General features: G+C 38.1%; 1 protein-coding gene across 22 annotated transcripts in view; it reads left to right on the forward strand.

Annotated features, from left to right (window-relative positions):
* Positions 1-23,044, forward strand: part of adgrb2 (adhesion G protein-coupled receptor B2) — a 262,967-nt gene that overhangs the window by 164,470 nt on the left and 75,453 nt on the right. For all 22 annotated transcript variants that reach the window (XR_005233158.1, XR_001808696.3, XR_005233161.1 and 19 more), the window contains 3 exons: positions 6,106-6,193; positions 7,358-7,460; positions 15,389-15,432. Coding sequence is in view for 10 of the 22 variants with exons in the window: in XM_017421731.3 (XP_017277220.1) it covers positions 6,106-6,193; positions 7,358-7,460; positions 15,389-15,432 (235 nt within the window). In the remaining 12 variants the exon portion in view is untranslated. The remainder of the gene's footprint in view (positions 1-6,105; positions 6,194-7,357; positions 7,461-15,388; positions 15,433-23,044) is intronic.

Below are 23,044 nucleotides of genomic sequence, written 5' to 3' on the forward strand. Positions count from 1 at the left end.
CCTTCCTTCCTTCTTCTCAATTTCTCCTCTGGTTCTAACTGCGTGCGACCCAGTTGCATGGGTTCCGTCTCAGGCTGTTCTCTAGCCTCAGGACCTTGGTATACTGGTCTGCGTGACGGTGATAATCTCTTGTGTGACAAAAAACTCTCAACACGTTGCTTCTTGCGGTCTCTCATACGATTATCTATACGAATAGCCAGGGAAATTAATTCATCAAGTGTCTCGGGTTCCTCACGAACCGTTAACTCATCTTTCAAAGACTCATTTAATGATTGATTAAATGCAGCTTTAAGCGCCAAGGCGTTCCAACCTGAAGATGCCGCTAAGGTGCGAAATCTTATGGAATGTTCTGCCACAGAATGTGAGCCTTGCTTTAATTTTAACAAGTCTCGAGACCGCTGTGTCTTGTCCTCATTAATGGAAAACACCATCTTAAATTCATCCAAAAACGCTTGAAAAGTGCAGCCAAAGTTGACAGGATCAGTAAAACGTGCTTCTGCCCATAATAACGCCTTTCCAGTGAGGAGACCCAAAATAAACGAGATCTTCGCTCCATCGGTAGGGAAAGACTGAGGAGATCTATTGAACACTAAGGCACATTGTAGCAAAAATCCTCCACACCCAGACTCACCTGAGTATTTCTCAGGATTAGGTGAACTGACGTCACGGGTATTCATCAGACGCTGACTCTCCACAGGAGGTTTACTCTGGAACGTTGCGCCATCTGCTGGAGAAGAAGACGGGTTACTTGTTAGTCGGAGAAGGAGTTGAGTGATCTGATCCATACGTTGATTGGTTGCTTCCTGCTGGTCATGTAGTGCTCGGAGCACACTCTCATGAGATTGTAAAAGTTGATGCTGTTCTGCCATAGTTATCCTGAGAGCTTCTGCTGGGTCTGTTTGGCCTGAGTATTCTGTCATGGTTTGTCTACGATTTGACCCACAAGCAGAAAACTCACAAGACACTGGCAGTAAGTTAAAGATTTATTGTCCAGAAGGTAAGTGAAAACTGGAACATGGATTCCACTGGAACACGGACTCTTTGCGGCTCTGGATTCAGGAAGTACTTGGAGAGGAAGAGGTAAGGTTAGATGTGGTTCCGTTTCAACCCACAGTGATCCTTTGAAGCTGGTGGTATTTAGCTTACGGGTTGTGGAGTCGGACCAAGCTGGAGCAGGTTGGCGGCGGCCGTGAACGGAGGAGAGCGGACAGGTTTCGGTCACGAATGAGGTAAGTTCCTTGAGCAGCTTGAATCTCCACTCAGCAGTTCTTTTGTTCTGGAGAATCCCCAGACTGTATTTCAGAGTTTCCTTTAGAACAACAAAACACAAGGTTAACAGGTACATACAGGGTATCCTTCAAGGCTATGATTCAGAAGTTCAGGGGAGCTTGAAGTACCACGAATGGCAATACTCAGGCGTCGACTGAGTGGCAGCATGCTCCTTATATGCCTCTCCCTAATGACCCTCATCTGATCCAGGTGTGTCTCATAATCCCCATCCACTCTCCAGAACGCTCCATGCCGCCACCTGCTGGACAGAAACAAACATACTCCACAAACCCCAACAAGTTAATCTCCAAGGTGTTGAAGAAGCTGTTGCATTGCTGTCATTTATTCCTTTTATTTTTGTCCATTGTTCTTATTGTTTGAGGCGCTAAATGTTTTGCTTCATACCTTGCCTATTGTGGAACAAAAGAGCCCAGCTGCACCACATTTACCCTGGGGCTCTCTCATATGATATTCAACACATGCCATTTCCATTTAAGCATGCACAATTTGGTAAATTGTTTCCTCCAAACTGCATGTAGCCTTTTTAAGTTATGACAATATTAGCAGTCTTTGCCCCGGTGGGAATTCTGCCCTTTCCCATTGTGAAGCCATGATTTGAGGTCTTCATCTGATTGCTTTCGGTTTGGTTGGTTCATTTACCCTGTAATGAAAGCCCATCTCAGATGGACAGCTTAAACATGCTCATGAAAGCCCATTGGCACCCTTGTGTGTGCACATACACACATTGGCTCATATATATATGTAGCCACTTGATAGGTTCATGAACCGCTTCAGTGAGCAAAGGCTGGGGCTGCTTTTCACCGATTTTTGACGTGAAAAAACTTCACTCTTGTCGCTGTCTCTTTCTGCCCCTCACAACAAACATATACAGCACAATCTATCTCACAGTTATGTAAAGATATGCTCTAAATACACATGTACAGGTCAATAAATTACTTAATTTTTATGTACCCTGTTGTTGTACTAGAGAAAATCAATAAGCTCTATTTTATTTTAATCTGGCTGACATGCTACAGAGTTTAACTTGTTAATGTTTTTAAATAGTTAATTTTTGGAGAAACTTAAATTAAAAACTTTTGAGTACAATTTTTCCAGTTTTATTGGTATTCCTGCTTACGTCTTTGAGCAGAATAAAACTACAGTGCATTAAAAGATAATTATGTTTATTTCAGCATATTTATCATAAATGTGGCTCTTGCAGCTGCATGGATTGTCAACTTTGTTCCAAACATCTTTTTTTTATAAACAAGTGGGCAAACAAGGTCATACTCCAAATAATAGATTTTACTGCAAGCTTCTAAAAGCTTTCCAAATAAGCATAATATCTCCAGATCAGTTCCCCCTTGCCTCAAAGTGTAATCAAAAGGAAGTGTAGCATGTAGTTGCCTTTATACAAGAAGACTCTAAAAAACTAATTTCTTGAAGGCATGGCAGGTTACTCCATGACATGTTTTAACAGTGGAGTATTTTGTTTCAATAAAAACTGGTATGGACAGATACAGAGACAGAATGGCCAAGTTTGGTGGTATTTAATAGTTCTTAAAAGTTGATAACAGTTGATATACCAGTCATTTCCACATTTAACCCAGTAATGTGATGCAAGACATGAGTAAGCCTGTGGATAGTCCAAGGAGATGCTTCAGCTATGAATCCATCAAATGAATTGAAACTGCAGTCTGTTACTTCAGTTCACACGGGTTAACCAGAATAATATGACCACGGCCTAATATTTAGTAGGTTTTCATCATCCTGAACATTCAGAGCATGAATAAAAAAGATCTAAGGGGTTCCCAATGTGTCACATACTGAGACATTTAGGCACTTTCAAAAAAAACCCAAAAAACTTAAAGCCAGGACTTAGACACCCTCTGGCCTATTGGTGTGATCTCTGAATGCACTGATGTGGTATTGGAGTTGAAGCCAGCTTGCCATTATTGCCCTTTGCGCCACCAAGCAAGGTAGTAACAGAGTAATACTACCCAACATGTGAAAAGGTAATATGTCTTTGTGACTTAAGAATCTGATAAAGTGATGACATATGGTCTGTGCAACCAGCCAGGCGTGAGATTTAAAAGCTTAAATAACAACAAACAGATCCATTATCAAGAAGAAAAGACTGATGATGAAGCACAGTAACTACAGAGAGGATTGCCAAACTGAGATAATTAGTCATATTTTAAAAATGATATGAGGGACACATTTAAAGTGTAATGCTCCACATCAATACAGCTGAGTTTTGCTTCATGTCTTCATTGGTTCAGCAATGTCTGCTTTATTTTTCAAACCTCATATCAATACAGGACGTGGTTGGGGATTTATGAATGGTCAAAGGACCTTAAGGATGATCTGGTCTTTACACCCATTTTACACCATTTTGTGAAAGCACCTATTGGTAAAGGATACTATGGTCCGAAGTCTCTGTGGACTGACTTTAGATTTTTTCAGGTTTGTATCTCAGGAGTTCAGAGGCTAAGGGAAGACCTTCCACTTTTTTGTGCTTTTTAGTATGGCTGAAAGTAGTTTTCTTGAGGCTTAAACATGCCTTGATTAGTAGTGGGCAGCTGGTATTGTCACAGCGTTTTAGGTGCAGTTGATCTGAATCAGTAGGCAGGTGGCAAATGTCAAAGTAGCATCTATATAAATGTAAACATGTAGTCTTTTCCCAGCAGAACCTTGCATTGTTTCAAGGTGAGCAGTGTTACTCACTTTCCTTGACCCAGGTCTTCATGTCATGGCTGATTGGTCTATATTGCAACTGTTAAACAAAATATCACTCTCTACTAACTGCAAGGCTGGAATTTGCAGTTATAACAAAAGTGAACCAGATCCTAACTTTCTTCAGGAGTTATTAAATTCAGATTAATGGTTTTTGCCTAATCAAACTATCAAACCAAATAACACTACTAAGACTAAGACAGTCACGTTATTAGTATGTTAACCTGGGTAAATGTTACATTTTTGTGTTATTTGAGTTGTATATACAGTATATAAGACTAGAAAATAAAGCAGAATTGCAGAGATAGGGAAAACAGAGTATCTGTCAAGCTGTTTGGATGTAGCTTTTAATAATTGATTAAAATGACAAACTCTGGCTTAGCATCAACACTGAGCATATCTTTTCTTGATAAATGGCACATTAGAGTTCACAGCTGGTGACTGGTGGTTTGCCATTTTACTGGATTATGGCTGACCACCAATCATTTCGATGTGCAGCGAGGCAAGAGTGACGAAAACTCTGTTCGTAGGAAATTAGAGTTTTGTGATTGAGCGCTTTTGCGGTATTAATCATTCCCCAGCGTAGGAGTGCCACCCCCTCACATACTGATTTACCATTTACCCATAATACACTGACTTTCTCATTTGCATGCCTTCGCAGACACTGTCCAATTAGGTTCCATCAAACTCACAGGCTTTTTCGTGCTGACTTTGATCTAGTTTTTTGCCTCCTCAGTCTCAAAATTGCTTTTTTCCCCCACTGTTGAGATCTTTTTTGTCTCTTTCTTTTTTTCTGCATCTGTCTTGCATAGCTATCTCTCTCCCTTAGCATTACCTTTTAGGCAGCAGGCAGACAGATTTTAGATGAGTCACCCTGTATGTCTGATTCCATCAGCCTCCCTCTGTTTCCTCCTCTCCCTGTTCTTTGCTTGTGCTCCTCCATCGTTTCTCTTAGCCTAAAAGGGCAATAAAGGGAGTGGCTCAGCTCAATATGAACTCCTTCTTGTGTACTTTTCCTGTCTGCTTCCTTGTGCCTCATTTGAAAAAAAAAAGTGACATTTACAGACGGGCACTATGTCTCCTTGGAAACCCTGGCTCTTTTTAGGCAACAGAACAGTGACTAGAGAGATGGAAGGCAAGGCCATATGTAGAAGGACCAGAAAAATGAGTGGAAAAGTTGAAAAATGGGTTAGTGCATAGCAGGAACAGCAAAAAAGAAAGGGGTAAGAAAGCAGATAAATGGGACCAGAAGGAAGGAAAAAGAAACTCTGTTGGGCAAGGGCATGGAAGGTCTGAAACACTGGTTTCCCTTTGTATTTTTTTTTTTCTTTTTACTTGGTGGATTTCAGTGGTGGACTTGGTTTTGCTAATGAGGCTTCTGTGTCACAGCAGGTCAGGCTGCACAGTAAGTGAGCTACTGGCAGCTCGGTTGCAAACAAATTGACACAAACAGCTCCAAACTCCACCTACACAACATGCACAACCAGATCGTGCATCTGACTTACTTTTTTAAAGATAATTAGTTTGAATGTGTAGCTGTCAAATGCTTCAGGCAGGCGCTGCAATTTACTGACTTCTCTTGTTGTGATGTAGTCAACAGAGCAATTGTCAGCAACACGTTAAGAGCACATGCAAATTAGACTGAAACTGCAGGTTGATGAGACAGGTGAAATCTTTACTTGTTTATTTCTCTAACTCAAGAGATGACTGCCTTTTAGCTCAAAGAGCAACATTTTAGTCTTGTTGGCAGATTATTGGGTTTACTCAATTTTGGCTTTTGAATTTTTGAAGTTAGAAACTTCCTGTTTTTCATGTCAAAAAAACAAAGTCACTTTCTTGTTTATGTTGTGAATTTTCTCTTCATAGCACTTACCGTCCACAACAATATTGCATTTATTTCCTCTATCATAATAGTAAACTATGTATATTTGTTTAGACCTGCTGATATTGTCCGGTCTTTGTAACTGTGTCTTGACAAAAATACAAAGCTTGGACAGAATTATTTACATTTAGGATGTTTATATGCACATTCTAACATATCTGTCTAAGGACCAGTTGCAAAATGTTTTTCAAATGTTTTTTGTTTTTTTTTTCTTGTAGAGACAGAAACAGACTCAGAATCCCCAATGTACTATGTCATCGGAGCCATTTTGTACAGAACTTTGGGCAACATCTTACCTGGACCAATGTAAGTACATCAACCCCTACACACCCCTTTATTGCCTGCCTTTCATGGCGGTAGGTGATCTTGTAATTGACTCTGTGTGTGTATTTCTTCGCCCGTTTGATAGAAAAATATTTCTTGAACTATTGAACTGATTTTATTTTACATTTACAACTGATTAACTTTTGAAGCCAGTCAATTCAGAATGGGTGCCACAGCTAATCAAACTTAGCGAACAAAAACATTACTGTATCTCAGACAATTTTACAAGTATTGAGCTAAAAACCTAAGTGGTAGTAGCTACGATTTGGCGAACAGATAGCACGAGACCCGTGTTTAAAACTGTGGCATGCAGGGTGGAGGGTGATGTGCATTTTCTTCAAATAAAGGTACTTTCATTTTTTCAAGAATTTCAAACCTAAAACATGCCTGTCATTTTTGTTATCCATCTATGTCCACTTTTCAGTTTGTTTCTTTTTTTCCCAATAGACCTGCATTTCACCTTTTTTATGTATTGCTTTTAACTCATTGCCCTTCCCTTTATCATTTTGTTTCTGTGCCCGTTTTTAGATTGACATTCCTTAATCTGATTTCAACCTTTCAATTCTCTAACTGTCTATCCCCTTATAATGTCTCTTTCTTTCTCCCCTAACTTTGTTTCTGCACCACACAAAGATTTTTTTTTTTTCCACAATGTCCCTAGATTTCTGTTTTTCTTCAGTGTATTTTTGGAAGTGTATGATGCAATGTGAATGGGCAAGGACCTTGTGGGTTCCAAAACTTGCCTAGAACTTGCAAAATTAGAAGTTAGAGGAAATCAGGGGGTTGTCAGAAGTCCTCTGTGATATAGTGTCTGTGCTGGCCCTGGGCCCTTTTATTCAGGTCAGTGCTCTTGGTTGTGGATGAGCTGGATCTTTTAGAACCTTTTTTTTTTTTTTTTTCTCTCACTAGCTCTGCTGAATGTTAATAAGCACAGCCTTCTGTTCTTACTCAGGCACTCTCTTCAGCTTTCCTCCTTTCTCATTAGGCATATATATATTTTTTTTAAGCCATGGTAATATGTATGTAAACTCACTCAAAAATTCTGAAAAGCATTAGTATGCATTAGAATCTATGTTTTTTATGATAGTTCACATGCATAATTGAATGTACAAAACAGTTCATTTGTGTGTGTTTTGTGTCTTGCAGTCCCCCTGCGGTGATTAATTCCAAGATCCTGACCGTGACAGTGCGACCTGAACCACAGCCCAGTGAGCCCATGGTTGTGGTGGAGCTGTCACCACTTTTAAATGTAAATAAAGATTTTTATTTTCATTTATTTTTTATTTTTTTGCTTTTTACTTTCATCCAAAGCAAGCATCGACACATATCTAGGATAACCAGGCTTTTGTGGACCAGTGGGAATTTTCCAATCCAATCTACTGTTCAGAATTATTCAACACAACCACCAGATCGTTCAGTGTTTTCTTATTTACATCAAAGTTCAACATAAAACGCAAATTACTCCATATGTAGTACTTTCCACTGCAAGGGTTTGCATTTTTTCTTTACTTTGCATTTGTGGACTGAGCAACTTTTGGCCATGGAAATAATTCTAAGCCTTTAATGGAATCTTCTTGTCCCGGCTGACCCATGTTGCCCAAGTTTGCAGAAAACAGAAAGTGCTGCATGCTATAAAGTGCCGTAGAGCTGGTCGAGTTGGCTGAACAAATTCAGACCTTTCTGACTTTCTTATACTGTAGAGTCTCTTAGTGCCTATTCAGTTTATATTACAGTCGAGTCTGGGATTCTCAACAAGTGGAAGGATGTCTTCAGTGCAAATGACTAAGTGGTGGTTTGATGAGAGTCATGGTCTACAAGCTTGATAAGTTTCATTAGCCTTTCTGCTGTGAAAGATATTTGATGGTCCTGCACCAATGCATCTATATAAGCATACATACTAAAATCTCCCAGTGAAATCAGTTTCAAATGATGTCAGGTTCTAATGGTCAAAAATACAGCACTGGGTTTTATTATAATGAACACATTTAATATATTTGCCATTCCCTGCCATTCTACTGCCTAGTAAACTGCTGATTCATTACACAGTTAGGACATTTTTATTTGTATGCCATTATATATATTTTTTAACCTTCCTCTTATTCTACCTTTTACCACTTTTTGGCAAACGAAAGGAACTGCAGGGCATACATTCTCTGTCTAAAGCAGGATGTCTTAATGCTGATCCTAGCATGCTGGGCTGCTCTGCAAACCGGAGGTTCCTGCTGAGGACAGGCGCTTCTCTGGCACACAATGCAGCTTAGGGCTTGGGCAGTGAGGGCACAGCAGATGCTCATATCCACAAAACCAGTAGTCATGAGGCCAATGTTATCCTTCTCAAAAGGGTACTTCAGAGTTTTAGTTCTTCAATTACCCAAGTTTAGGGGGGGGATTTACACAAGATTTATCCAAATAAAAAGGATGCAGTAGAGGTAAAGGCCTCCTGACTTTCTTAAGATGAAGAGCAAAAAGTAGAAAAAACTGAACCACTTTAAGTTTTTATCATGCTATCTAGTCTCTATACCTTAAACGTTTTAAGCTTATGCAATGTCACATCTTATATTTCTTTCCAGAGTTGCATTAAGATTTTGCAGAAATTCTTGGTAGAGGAATCGCATTACTGTAAAATGTATTTTCTTGCCTTCCTCATTTCAAAGATTTTCAGTAAACTTAAGGTCAGTGGTGGCCAATCCATGCATGAAAAGGATGGCTAATGCTCCCTGAACCACTCTTTGACAATTTGAGTCTGATGAATCCTGGCGTTGTCATCTTGGAATCTGCCGGTGCCGTCAGAGAAGAAGAAAAATAATCTATTGATGAAAAAAAAAAAAGGTTGTTCAGTGTAGCCAGGTACTCAGCTGACCTCATCTTTTTGGGCACTTAACATAGCAGAGTCTGATTGACTGAAGAAATCTCAGGTCATAACACAGCACTCCAAACGGTGGGTGCATCACTTAATATGCCAGTCTTCTTGACCTAAAGTTGAGTCACTTTGGAATGGGATAAATGTCCACTTATAAGATCACGTTAACTTTTATTTATTTATTTCATTGCTCAAAAGATGTTTCTCAATGCTCCTCAGCAAATTAAAACACTTTTTTTATTTTTTTGTCCTAATAAACATTAGTCTTTTAATTCAGCCATCACAGATGTTTGGTCTAAATGTCATAGTCTTTTTAACTCAACTTTTATCTTTAAATAGACAACATTCCTGTAGGTGTGTGTATGTATATATATTTAATATATATATATATATACATACACACACCTACAGGAATGTTGTCTATTATATATATATATATATATATATATATGTAAGTAAGTAAGTAAGTAAGCTTTATTTCTATAGCACTTTTCACAGACCAGGGTCACAAAGTGCTGCACAAATGTAAAATAAGATAAATTAAAACAACATACAAACAATAAAACACAATATTACACTAAAAAGCAATCTTAAAAAAGTGGGTCTTAAGTTGTTTCCTGAAAGTGTCAATACAATGTAGAGATCGAATAGTGCAAGGTAGCTCATTCCACAGGCGCGGCGCCACAGCTTTGAAAGATCTGTATCCTCGAGTCTTGAAGAAGGTCCGAGGAACCATCAGCAAGTTCAAATTGGACGACCTGAGGCTCCTAGTCGGAAAATAAGGCTGGATGAGGTTTTTAATGTAGTTTGGCGTTTGTCCATGAAGAGCTCTAAAAGTCAGTACCAGGATTTTGTAGTGCATCCTGTAAGATACTGGCAGCCAGTGCAAGCTTTTAAGGATGGGTGTAATATGTTCCCTCCTGTGGGTGCGAGTGAGCAGGCGTGCAGCAGTGTTTTGTACTACCTGCAGACGCATTAACTCCCTCTTGTTAAGACATGTGAACAGACTGTTACAATAATCCAGTCTCGATGAGACAAAAGCATGAACAATCATCTCAAGCTCACCATAAGTCACCATTTTACGAAGTTTAGAAATGTTCCGAATTTGTAAAAAACAATTCCTAACAAGCTGATTTATATGCCGCTCCATAGACATTGCTCCATCCATGAAGACACCCAAATTACGCAGGTGGCTTTTAACTGTGCAGCTCAAGTTTCCAAGATGCTGCTTAATTCCAGGCACAGCACTATCTGGAGCAACAATCAAGGTCTCGGTCTTACTAGAGTTCAATAAAAGGCTGTTTCCAGTGAGCCATTTTGTCACTTCGGCCAAGCAGCTGGTGAGAGTGCGAAGTTTATGTGGCTCACTAGGCTTGAAAGAACAGTACAGTTGCAGATCATCGGCGTACAGATGATAGGATACCTCACTGAACTTCTGAATGACCCTACTTAGAGGAAGTAGGTATAACAGGAAAAGAACAGGTCCCAAGACCGATCCCTGCGGCACACCCCACAAAAGCTCTGCAGAATCAGACACTGCATTTCCCACTGACACACTAAAAGTTCTGCCAACCAGGTAGGAGGTGAACCATTTCAAAACGCAACCCGACATTCCAACCAAATGTTGGAGCCTGTTTATCAGGATGCCATGGTCCACTGTGTCAAACGCCGATGACAGATCCAATAAAACTAGGACAGAACATTTACCGGTGTCAGCTGCTATCATAATATCACTAAACACCTTCAACAGGGCTGTTTCAGTGGAATGAAACTCACGATACCCTGATTGAAAAGTGTCATAAATATCATTTACCTGCAAAAATGATCTAAGTTGGATGCAGACCACCTTTTCCAGGACTTTGGCCAAGAAAGGGGTCTTGGATATTGGCCGGAAATTCTTGAGTTCGAAAGAGTCCAGTCCTGTTTTCTTTAACTTTGGCTCCACAATGGCATGTTTAAAAAGACGAGGAAACACACCACTAAACAAAGACATGTTAAACATTTTTGTAATATAGGGCCCAATGGAATCAAAAACCCTCATAAACAGTTTAAAAGGTAGAACATCTAAAGTACCAGAAGACGGTTTCATTTTCTTGATAATGGTTAAAATGTCTTCCACAGTGACAGACTGAAATGAGGCCCAGCTCTGAGTGGGAGGTTCGAAATGCTGGGAACCATGACAAGGCGGCAAACTGTCCTTTATTACTTTGACCTTATCAATGAAGAAATCCAGGAACTCACCACAACTAATTGTAGAATTATGTGGATTTCCAGCGATAGGTGACACAAGAGAGCTGATAGTGTCGAAGAATACTTTAGGATTTCCTTTATTTGAGGCAATTAGGCATTTGAAATAACTTGCCCTGGCCTCCTCAATCCTCCTATTTATGAACAATATTAAGTGCACTCAGACTTGAGTCACTGAGACAATATTGCTTGACTGATGATAATTCATTACCTACTTTGCAAACAATCCCAAAGTCTATGTGAGCAAAAAACAAAACAAACACAAAGAAGCAGAGGAGAAGAAGAACACAAAAGGCTTAATTCCACCTAAAGAAGGGGACAATTTAAATGAACGATGCACATTTTTAAAGTGTGTTGATATGTCCTGCTCATGTATACCCTAGACAGGTTGCAAGTCCATCACAGGGTCACATAGAGACAAACAATGCTTCATGCTCTGACTCACACCTAGGGACAATTTAGAGTAACCAATTAACCTAATACTCATGTTTTTGGTCTGGGTGGAACACCCACATGTACATGGGGGGGAACATGCAGGCTGGGAGGCAACAGCTTCTTACATACATTCTAAGAAAAATACAGAAAAAAAACATGCAATGCTAAAATCACTAAAGAACGTCCACAGTTATGACATATCAAAATGAGGAGAAAGAACTCTCCCAAAACTTTTTTTTTAAAACTTGTTCAGTTTCCTTTCAGTCATAAACTATTTTAGCACACAATCAAAGTATGGCAGTGACAAGATCAGGGTGAAGCAAAACAGACCCCCAAAAAGCTGAAAATAGCTTCATTTTTGTTTGTGTTTCTAGGACACAACATAGATGCGGGTATGCACAAAATAGACTTCTAAATCTTTGTTTCTAAAACAATATCCATATTTGCTGTCTACATGGCTACACCAGTCTTTTTTTTAAATCTGCACCTTGGAAAGCATTTTTTTAAATATATGTTTTGTTGTTTTGTACCAAAATTTCAGTTTGTGTGTGGACAGCAGGTGCAAACACAGCAGAGAATCTCAGTTTTTAAAACTATCTTGAGTAGTGCGGACTGTGCATTTAAGTTCATTAGATTTCACCTAGGTTTTCCTTCTCAACTGGCAACTGAGCAAATAAATGCATGAATATGTATTCTTCACATTTCCCACATCGTGCTAGGTAAGTCTGTCTGCTTTGGAATTTTTTTACTTTGTAGCCCTTTCCACTTTATTGAATTTTTGGGTCTATGTCTGTAGACCTGCTAGCATGTTTTTCAAAGGACATTTGTAAAAACTTTTTAAACTTGGATTAAAGTTAAATTACAATAAAACTATATAGAAGTATAACATATGTTCAAAATTCATTCAAGCTTGTCGTAAAATGATTACTGTTGTAACGTAATGTTATGTGATGCTGTAACATTGATGCTATAGAAGAATATGAGATTGGCTTTTCATTATTTCAATTTATTGAGTTTACTTTGAGTTGTTCTGAATTTGATTTGAATAATGAAAATCTAAAATTGCATCCATTAATTAGGATTAGTAGAAGCAATTCATACCCTGCAACCTAAATTTGAAATTATTTATTTTTATAGGAGTTGCACAATCAAAATTGGCAAAATAAATTAACTAAGGCAATTACAAGTTGTGTTTTTTGTTTTGTTTTGTTTTTTCATCAATTACTTCTTTTGAAATTGTTAAAGACAAAGAACAATGCAATTGTACACAATAAACCTGCACTTTACCAATAATAATAATAGTAATAAATATAAGTTCTTCAAAAGAGCAGACTCTACTTTAGGCAGGTTCTGTATGTATTATTGACCTTAGCTTATGTAGAACCATCCAGCTGCCTCAGCAGTGGCAGAGCAACAGCTGCTGTGGGCTTCATTCTCAAAGGGGAATGTGCAGGGTCGTGTCTTAACAGAGAGGACATCTGCTCCAGTCAGACTCTCCATCCTTATCCCTGGTGCCCTAATTTGTTTGTGTCTTTAATGATGAGTGTAGCACGGGAGGTCCAAAAGCCCCCTGTCTCTACCGCAGATCAGTACAACATATGACAGTCATCACCTTTCAAATACAAAAGACAAATCATAGTTAACTTAACAGACTTGAGTTTGAACCTCTCTAGTAATTTCATTGTCATCTAATGGGTTACTTTCATCAGTTAAAAGCATCATCCTGATTGCTTCATTTAATTTCCTAAATCTATAATCTTTGATATGAAGTGGAAGGCTTTTAAGAATCCCTGATCCACAGTGGTCATGTTCTGTTACATTAGCTCACTTCATCTGATTAGCTTACCATCTTCACAGCCAATATTCATCACCACATGTGGTGTTGGGTACCTTTCAATTAAATAGATGTTCCTTTCAAGATAAAGGGAAGACCTAAAACTTAGATGCTGTTATTGCTGTCAAGACATGCACTGCTCCCTTTTGAGAGGCATCAGTTGAGCAGACATTGTCACTATGCAAGGTGCAGTATCAGTGCTAAAAAGGAGGCAGACATTGTGGGAGTACTTAAGTGTCACTTGTGCTGAAGCAAACATGACGGTTAGTGATTGATAGTTGAATGCTAACAGAGCTCGCCACGCTAATCCACGCCCAGGGACATCTAACACTGGTGACGGCTGCCTGCCTGTTCGCCAGAACAAAGCACTTTCATCCATCAGTCCTCGTCATTTTCTCTCTGATCCTGTGTATATGAACCTTACATCATCTCATCCTCTCAGGTCCAGTCATGGATGCACTGATTCGTAATAGAACACTCCTGTACTGTTCAGAGACAAGTGGATGACCTTGCCTTTAGAGGAATAAATCATCACAGTACAGACTTGAAAGTACATTACCTTCATATCTTCCTTTTACCTATTTAAAACAAAGCAAAACAGTTGGCTTTTCAATCTGAAGAAAGTGAATTCTAATAATTCTCCCTCGGCTGGAGTAAGTTTTCTTAAAGTGCACATCTTTTCTTTTATGATTTATTTATAATAGCCACTGTTGTCTGGCTGTTGAATTCTTGCTATAATTCCTTTTGCCATCAGGGGGAGCTCAAAGGCAAAGTCCCTAATGCAACAAACTGAATCCATTTTCCTCCACTTCAGCACTGTAGACGAGTGACATTTTAGCTTTGGGTGCTCAGCTGCATCCCCAAACACTCTTTTAGGAGCCCACAATTCTTCAAACTACAAACAGTGTGACTCATTTTGTTAAAATATAATACTTAAATTTCTGATCTAAACCAGATTTCAGTGTTCACCCTGAGGCTGAAAAAGCATGGACAATCCATTAAAAGGTAATCAGTCCAGGAACTACTTAGGATCTCCAGTGTAACCAGTTGTGATGAGTCAGTTAAAGCTATTGATCCCTTGATTGATTCACTGATTGACTCATAGTGAGTCTTCCTTTGCCACCGAGCTTCGATTACCACATGATTCATTCACCACTTGACCCCCAGCTATTGGCTTTTACTCCTAGCAATTCAATGGATTAAGGATGAGGTGATATCACATCATGTTTTTCATGTTTTGTTTGTTTAGGATGACTGTTTGGCTTTTTTTTTGCACAATTATGAGATGTCTTAGGTTGTTTGTAGATCTTAAGGAGACTTAGGAGGCACTGAAAGGTCCTATCCCATTCAATATTAGCTGGGTTTTACAACTTCTCAATCTAGACCCTTTACTTCATTATTTTCCATTGTGCTCTTACAAAAGGAACTTTAAATCTTTCCCACTAAAGTATGTTTGCTGTTTGTGTTCATGAAATGTTTCCTTTTGTTGCTTCCAGTACCTTTAAATTCATATCTCACACGCCTCCTTTTCTTTCAACAGTAGTAGCAGTTATTTGCTACTTTGTTCTATGACAATGACTCTTTCTCCATCTCTTGCTCTCACAGTCCGTCTCAATCCTTCTCTTTCATTGTCTGTTTACTTCTCTCCATCGCCCATGCAGCATCACTCTTTGTCCTCTGGCAACGAGCTACTCTGTCTTCTCCCTCCTCCGCCGTCTTCTCTCTCAGTCATCCTCTCGACTGGCAATAACAGCTTATCTTCTCCCCTCCCCCTTCCTCTCCCCTCTTCTCTGTCTTGCAGGGTACATCAGATCCTCAGTGCGTTGTCTGGGACTATGGCAACCCGTAAGTTGTTCTGAATGAATGATGCTCATGTGTGCATGTTGGTTTCTGTGGAGTAAAGAGGAAAAAAAAGAAAAGAAAGGAACATGTCTGTCAGAGTTTTGCTAATGTTTATCCCATGTGTTTCCTTGCCCAGTCAGACTAATTTCATCTATGAACTGAGTGCTCTAAACATCAGCATTACTGTTAATTAAATAACACAGAGCAAAAATAAATAAATAAATGAAAACACCATTACCTGTTTGCTGCTAAGAGTTCAAAGGTAACACCACTCAAACTCCCAGAAGCTCGTCCTTTATTGCAGTTTTCTTGCTTTCTGTGTTTAACTTTTCACACTGTGTTGGCAGTTTAATTTGTAGTACTTTATTCTACCGTGAACATTGCTTTAATTTGAGCAATCGACTTGTTTTCAATCAGCATCCTAAAATGTTTGTCTCTGTCTAATGTTTTTTTTTTTTTATTATTTATCTAAGTAGGCCAAAGACAGTTTGATTATGTTTGCTTTGAATAGTGGACCTGCTAGTGAACAGCATAATGTAAACCAGCACAATTGATCTGACTCTTAACACCATTAACCCACATTGTGTTTGTCTAGTTTGTCATTGACAAAAGTTAACTTTGTTTAGAACCATTGAACATTGCTGTTGTTCCAGAAAGGGAACCAGAACATTTATGCAGGGTGTATACACGTACCTGCAGTTTACCCCTTTATTTCTCTGTTATCGGTACTATTTCTATTTGTTAATTCTTTCTGAGTTTGCCTGATAATTGCTAAGAGTTTCAAGCATGGCTCAAATTGTGGTCTTTTAGTATGCAACACTAAGTTGGAATTCACAGAAGTTAAAAGTTGTAAAAAAGGGTTGACAGAAGACTCCCTACTGACCAGTGGTCTATTTAAGGATCAGTCAGATGGCAACAAGATCTTGGTAGGTTAAGTGAAGTGAATTTTTTTTATATAGCACTTTTCAGCAACAAGGCGATCCAAAGTGCTTAAAAGCAAATACAACTTCTGACAAACAGACTCGATACAGTATCATAAGGCCACAGATGCTGAGATACTATTGTCAAAAAAATGCAAAAGTAGGCAATGTGAAAGTTAGAGTTTCAGTCTTCAGTTTGTAAAACAAAACAAAAAAAAAGATAATTTGATATTCCGGCATAATAGAGGGTAAATCATTCTGAGTGACCATTTATGTGCAAATGATAACCCTTATTGTCTCTTTTCAATTATTTTATTAAAACTAACTCAAAGGTTAGTCTTATTATTTCCTTTGACCTTTTGTTGCACAGCTATGTTTTACAACAGAGACACCTAATATGGGGATAGCTCAATTAATTTTAAGATTTTCTTCTACATCCATTTGCAATTGAGTTTACACTTAAAAAACTTTTTTTTTCTCAATTTTCTTGTTTATATCCACTTAAAAGGTTTATCTGTCGTTTTTTTATTATCTTTTTCATTTTCTGCTGTACTGATGAGGACTAAAACTTATTTTTCGCTAGTCACTAGCATTAGCCAACTGGATTTGTTTACAGTTTTTTGGAGTGTTTACACTTTTGTCACTCGTCTCATTTTATCTTATTTAATATTTTACAATAGTTTGCATGCTGAAAGTAGCACAGCTACACTCCTTTATATACAGCTGAATCTTCAGGTTCTTTTTGCAGTCCAGGTTATTTATTTACTTTTTTTCCATACAAGCGTCTTTGTCCTTGTCTTTTAGACTAAAGTTTAATCATATTTTCAGTTTTGTTACTCTGAATACTTTTTAATCTGCAGCAGCATTTGCTTTTTTTAAAAATATGTTGTTCATTGAAAAAATAGTTAGAACTGTTTGCTTTATACTTATCCCAAAAGAAAAAAAAAGAAAAAAAAAAAAGAACATTTTGTTTACTTCAGACTTTAATCACAATTCATGATTGTTATTACACTTCCCAAAAACAAGACTTCTGGTTAGTGTATTAAAGTTTTACTTGGCTCATAGCTGGTGACTAGTTTCTTATTCAAATCAGCTACACAGAGTTCATGCAGAGCACTACTTTAGACTTGAATCATAGCACATAAAGTGAGCGGAAAAAAAGGCAAACTCTCAGTTGCAGTCTTACTGAATTACAAATGTTTTCTAGGCACATTATTTTGTCATTCACCCTGTTGCCCACTTCTTCCCGTGAAGAAATTGATAACCCCTTCAAACATTTTGAGACCTACTCACAAATACTGTTTGCCAACTAGTTACCAACAGATGTAGCCCAATGAGGTACTTGGCTTATGAGTCAACAGAGCCAATAAAGGTCCATGTGTTTCTTTAAAAAAGAAAAAAATAAAATAAATATTTGGGTAAGACTGCCATAGTCGCTGAGTATAGCAGATCATTGTAGAAGTCCAGTTTAGTTTTCCTAAAGGTTTTAAAAAGGAGGCTGCTGACCCATTCACCACCAAAGTGGAATAATAGCTGCCAAGTTTCTATAATGTTAATAAACCAATGAATATTAACATGTGCGGTGGTGTTGTCTTCTTATCCTTGTCTATGGGGACTTGGACTGACTAAAAATAAATCATCCCCTCCTCCATGGGCAACATTAATTTTATAATGACACTTACTTTTTGAACTTGAGTTGTACTAGTTAAGTGACGGTGTTCAAACGCTACCGATCCATTTCTAAGTGAGCTAAATTTGCCAGTGCAAGGCTTACATATTGCTTATTATACTTCACTTCCCGAGGCACTCCTCATTCTAGGTCATTGTCTCACTGCACTTTAATTACTGCAAACCATTTTGGCACATATGTTCTAGCAATGCCAGTAGAACTAAAAATACTGAATTCTGCCACTCACTTTTCAGAATATGTCAGTCCAGCTTAAAAAAAAAAAAAAAAACATTTACTGGCAACATTTTAGATGGTATTATTTATTAGAAAAGAGTTATAGACCAGAGAAGCCAACAAGATAATGCCTTGAATGTGTTCTTTGGTTTGCCCATCAATTATATTAAGTGATTTTATCTGGGATAAACACTGAAGCTACAGTTTGATGCAAATGAATGACGCAAAGTGGCAATCAAGCACTTGTATTCAGTTTAATTAATGCACTGCGATGCTTTGTGGTGCTTTCTTGTGAGTAAAAGATCAATATGGTATTTTCTTGACTTGAACATGTCATACAATTATATAAAGTAATTTTAGGCTTCAACAAAATACTGAAAACCATTAAATCATTGCAAAATGCACAAAATAATAGTTAAATATATATTATTTGTTTTCATTTTCATTAAAGGAATTCAATATTGTATGTGAAGGTGAAATTAGAGTTGCCATGCAGTTCTACAAGGTAAATGTTCCACATATTAGTCAGCATTGTATTCAACAGGGATTGTTTTGTCACTTGTGTCATGTCCATGTTAATTAAAAGTGCAATCGTGGTGACATTATTTTTTCTTACAAAATATGCTTGTCAATGCCAATGAGTTGTACACGAAAATAATTCTCGGAGACAGATTTGACATATGATACTTCGACAGAGTAAATGGATTTTATAGGAGTTGAATTTGTCAGGGGGCCATCACAGAAGGCCTCCCTGTTTATTGTGACAACAAGACTGATGGCAGAAAAATGGTGGTCAGCTCGGCAGCTCCAGTGGGATCACATTAGTTTTCCAGCACTAGACCAGCTCTCTCGTGACCAAAAGCACACAATGTGAGTGCAGGTTTGCGGTGAGAGGATAAGACATTGGAACTTATCAAGGTACCTCTACCCATCAAGGTAGCAGAGGAACAATGCTGGGCAAAGTCAATTAACTAGCTTGCAGATTACAGCTGCAATCAAATTAAATTTGCAGACATGACGAGGGCACAGAGCCAAACAGAATATAAAGTGGAAACAAGGCAGTGATGTCTATCCACATATCACAGCTGGGGGGTATATGGAAAATATCCAAATGTGTGCAGACAGAAAAGAGCATGCAGACACATACACTGACCAATACCTGGCTTACACGATGAAGTGATTCTTCGGATGTCTTACAACCTATAGAAAAATCATGGATTTTAGACACAGTACACACATTTATTTGCACATATGCCTACAGGAAAAGGCGTTTGAACAGCATGCAGAATTAGTATTTTCATTCCAATCATTCTCAATTGTTTGTCTATGTCAGACAGAAGATCTTGTCTGGAGCTTATCACGAGTGTGAAGTTGATATGGACGGAGAGCATGTTGTACAAAGCAGCCGTTTGTTTGCTGAAAGATATCACCTCTCTCAGCTTGGCTGTCTTTCTGAGTGAGCCATGGGCTTTGGGGTTGAGCAGAAGGCAGACAAGAGGTGGAGAATGCATAGATAGCAGTGTGAAGGGAGGGCAAACAGAACAGCAACTGAACCATACCACAGTAGAGAAGAAGTTCAGCTCAACAATGTGGAAAAAAAAATAAACTTTGTAATTCTGTGACCTCTATAAAGAGACTATATTTAGTGTGTGGATGCATCCCCATTTGAAACACTGGATATAAATTTTGTCCAAGTACATGGGCAAAAAAATAAAAAATAAATAAAACATTCATAACTGCAAAAGTATTTACCCTCCTTGTATTTTTTTTTTCTTTTTTTGAATTTTGTTACCTCGAAACCCAAACTTCAACAATTCCAAAAAGTATAAAACTGAGAACCTCTTTCCTTTAAAGCCTCAACCAGACGCAAAATAAATGGTTCAATGAGATCCATCTGTAGGGATACTATGTATCAGATGATGAGACTCCCTAAACCTGTTGTCACAAAAGAGCAAAAGTGAACAGTTTTGCCATCAAGGACAACACACTGTCTCACACAATTGTAACACCTCTCATCATGCTATGAACTCCATTCCACTGTGAAGCATTGTGTTGGGATCATCATGCTGTGGGAATGTTTTCCATCAGCAGATAAATTGGTCAAAGTTGGGAGTAATGGATGGTGCAAAATACAGTCCTCCACCTTCCAGCAGCACAAATACACTGAACAGATTGCCAAAGCAACACTCCAGTAGTTGAAAGAGAAACGGTAAAATGTACTGGCCCACTCAAAATCTTGAACTAAATTGAATTCAGAATGTTGGAATTGGAGCTGGAGCAGTTTTCTATGAAGAATGGCCAAAAATTCCAGTGGCAAGATGTGGCACGTTTGTGGAGATGTACCTGAAGAGACTTGCTTTGTAGCTGCTGCAAAAGGTGGCTCGACGAAGCATTGATTGAGGGACGAAAAATTATAAATGCTACGTTTTTTTTTTTTTTATTTATTTTATTTGTGTGTGGGGGGAGGGGGGTTGTTTCCTAATCAAAATATTTAGCATGTCTGAAGTGGTAGATTTTTTGTGTAATTTAAAAACAAACTAAACACAAAATGTTTTTAAATTAAGTTGTAAGGGAACTAGACACATATAAAGCTATCTGGGTGAATACTTTTTCAACCCACTGTGCATTTTAATGAAAAATATGAGTTTTAAATAAATTATTATTATTTTATATTTGACATTTTATAAAAATCTAAGGGCTCATTTAAAGATGATTGTCTTTCAGCTGCGTTTGTTGAAAGTTTGTGATGCTCACAAGTCATCTCAGTATTTATGTGTGAATGTTTATTTATTTATTTTACCCCTAACAGGCCCATATGTCAGCACAATCTGCTCACCCAAATTGTTGAGTCCACTATCCCTACCCCATCTTCCCCCGTGTGCTTGTCCCCACAACCAACCCTCAACCGGTTGTCATATGTAGTTGAAAACCTGTAGCTCGGGCTAGCAAAAGCAAAGAAAGGCCCAGTCAACAGTGGTGATTGTACATCATGTGTCAAAACATGTTTTACACAAATCTATTATATCTAGAGACTTAAAAAGGCAATGTTTTATTCCAGCTACTGAGCAGGACAGTTAAGACCTTGACTCTATACCCATTTTTTTTTCAAAAAATCTTTCTTCCTTCCTTGTCTGATAGCTCTCTCCTCCACGGGAAATGATGATGCATGTTCAGCTTGTCTTTGCCGCGGATCCCGACCTTGCCTCTAGCGTCTCCACGCTGTGACCCTCACTCTGCCTCTGCCACAGCGTGAAATATCAGCCTGAACCAGCACCAGTGACACACACATGCATTCAGTACATACACTCATTGTACTGTGAAGCACATACTACATCTCTGGTGCATTATGGATCAATGGAACTCTGTTAGAAATTTTTGAAAGCTATGTTGGCTTTGATTAAATATGCATTGCTACGCTACTCAAACATTTATTTTTGCATTACTCTTGTATTTACATTCTATTTCTGATATGAAAGAAACTTACTGACAATTGTCAAAGCCTAAAACTCTATCATAGGTAGTCAAATATAGATTATTGTTTAAATACTCAAACATAACTGAGAAGTAGGAGATAAATGTGAAACCTGGTGTGGTTTTGATGGATGGATGACATTTGACTTGCAAAGCTAACTGGTATTCAGTTGGGGTTCATTTAATCCTTTTCTTTTAATCCTTGGTATGAAAGGATTAGGGTTCTGTTTGATAGGAGATAAGTGCTTTAAAGACCCTACCACTACACACCAGTGTCAAAAAGTAATAAAGACCTGGTGTCCAGTGCAACTAGCTCTGAAATCCTCAGTCTAACATGCTTGTTTTTGGCTGAGACTAATGTGTCTTTGCTATCATCTTTGGCTCTGGAAAGTCTCAACCTTAACAGCTGTGAATATTAAAATATTTTTTTTCTTAATGATGCCAAAAAACTAGCTGGGCTCAAATCTGTCCAAAATGTAATAACATTTGTTTATGAAAAGGCACAATGACTGGTAGAAATAGGCACCAGCTCCCCTGCAACCTTGAATCGAAAAAGCTGATTAAAGAAAAAAAATAGATGGATGAAAGAATGGATGCATTGATGGACAATAACTAGTTTTGACCACAACCAACATTTCTTTCTTCTTTTTGCAGGTTTGTGGCTTGGTAGGTGCATAAAGATATTTTCCTACAGCAACAAAAACAAGAAATTCAAGCGACATTTTCTCTTATAAATATATCTTTGCATTGAAATGTATTACTTTACAGTATAGTGTATAAGATTAACAGTGCATACTATAATGCTACTAGGCACACACTGGGTAATTGAGATATCAAATTAGCGTTTTTTATTCCCCAATTTGACCTTTGTGTTCAGTCCACACCTTATACAATTTCTATATGCGTACAAGGTATTACTCAAGACATGCATATAGATTAAAGAAGTACTGCTCAATATTGATGTTTTACAGTACTTGTGTGTTGCTTTGTATAGTAAATTTCAGACTTTTATTTTAAGCATGTGCCACAAAAATGCTCAGTGGTTGATGTAGTAATTTTTAATCCAATAATGACCTCCAAAATGGATATTTAGGAATGTTTTGTGGATGTGAGTCAGTGTGTCAATTCGGTGCATTCTGGGACCACATGAGATTATGCACATAATGCCACTGCCATAGACTTGCACTAAGGTTATGTACACTTAGTAGCAAGAAGATCCTTGATAATGATCGTGGGGTAACAGTCTGTACAAAAAAAAAAAAAAAAAGCAGAACTAAAATGGAGAGGAATTGTTATGCAGCTGACTGTGCAAACAGAATCA

The sequence above is a fragment of the Kryptolebias marmoratus genome, linkage group LG5 (assembly GCF_001649575.2).
Source record: "Kryptolebias marmoratus isolate JLee-2015 linkage group LG5, ASM164957v2, whole genome shotgun sequence".
NCBI classification, from domain to species: Eukaryota; Metazoa; Chordata; class Actinopteri; order Cyprinodontiformes; family Rivulidae; genus Kryptolebias; species Kryptolebias marmoratus.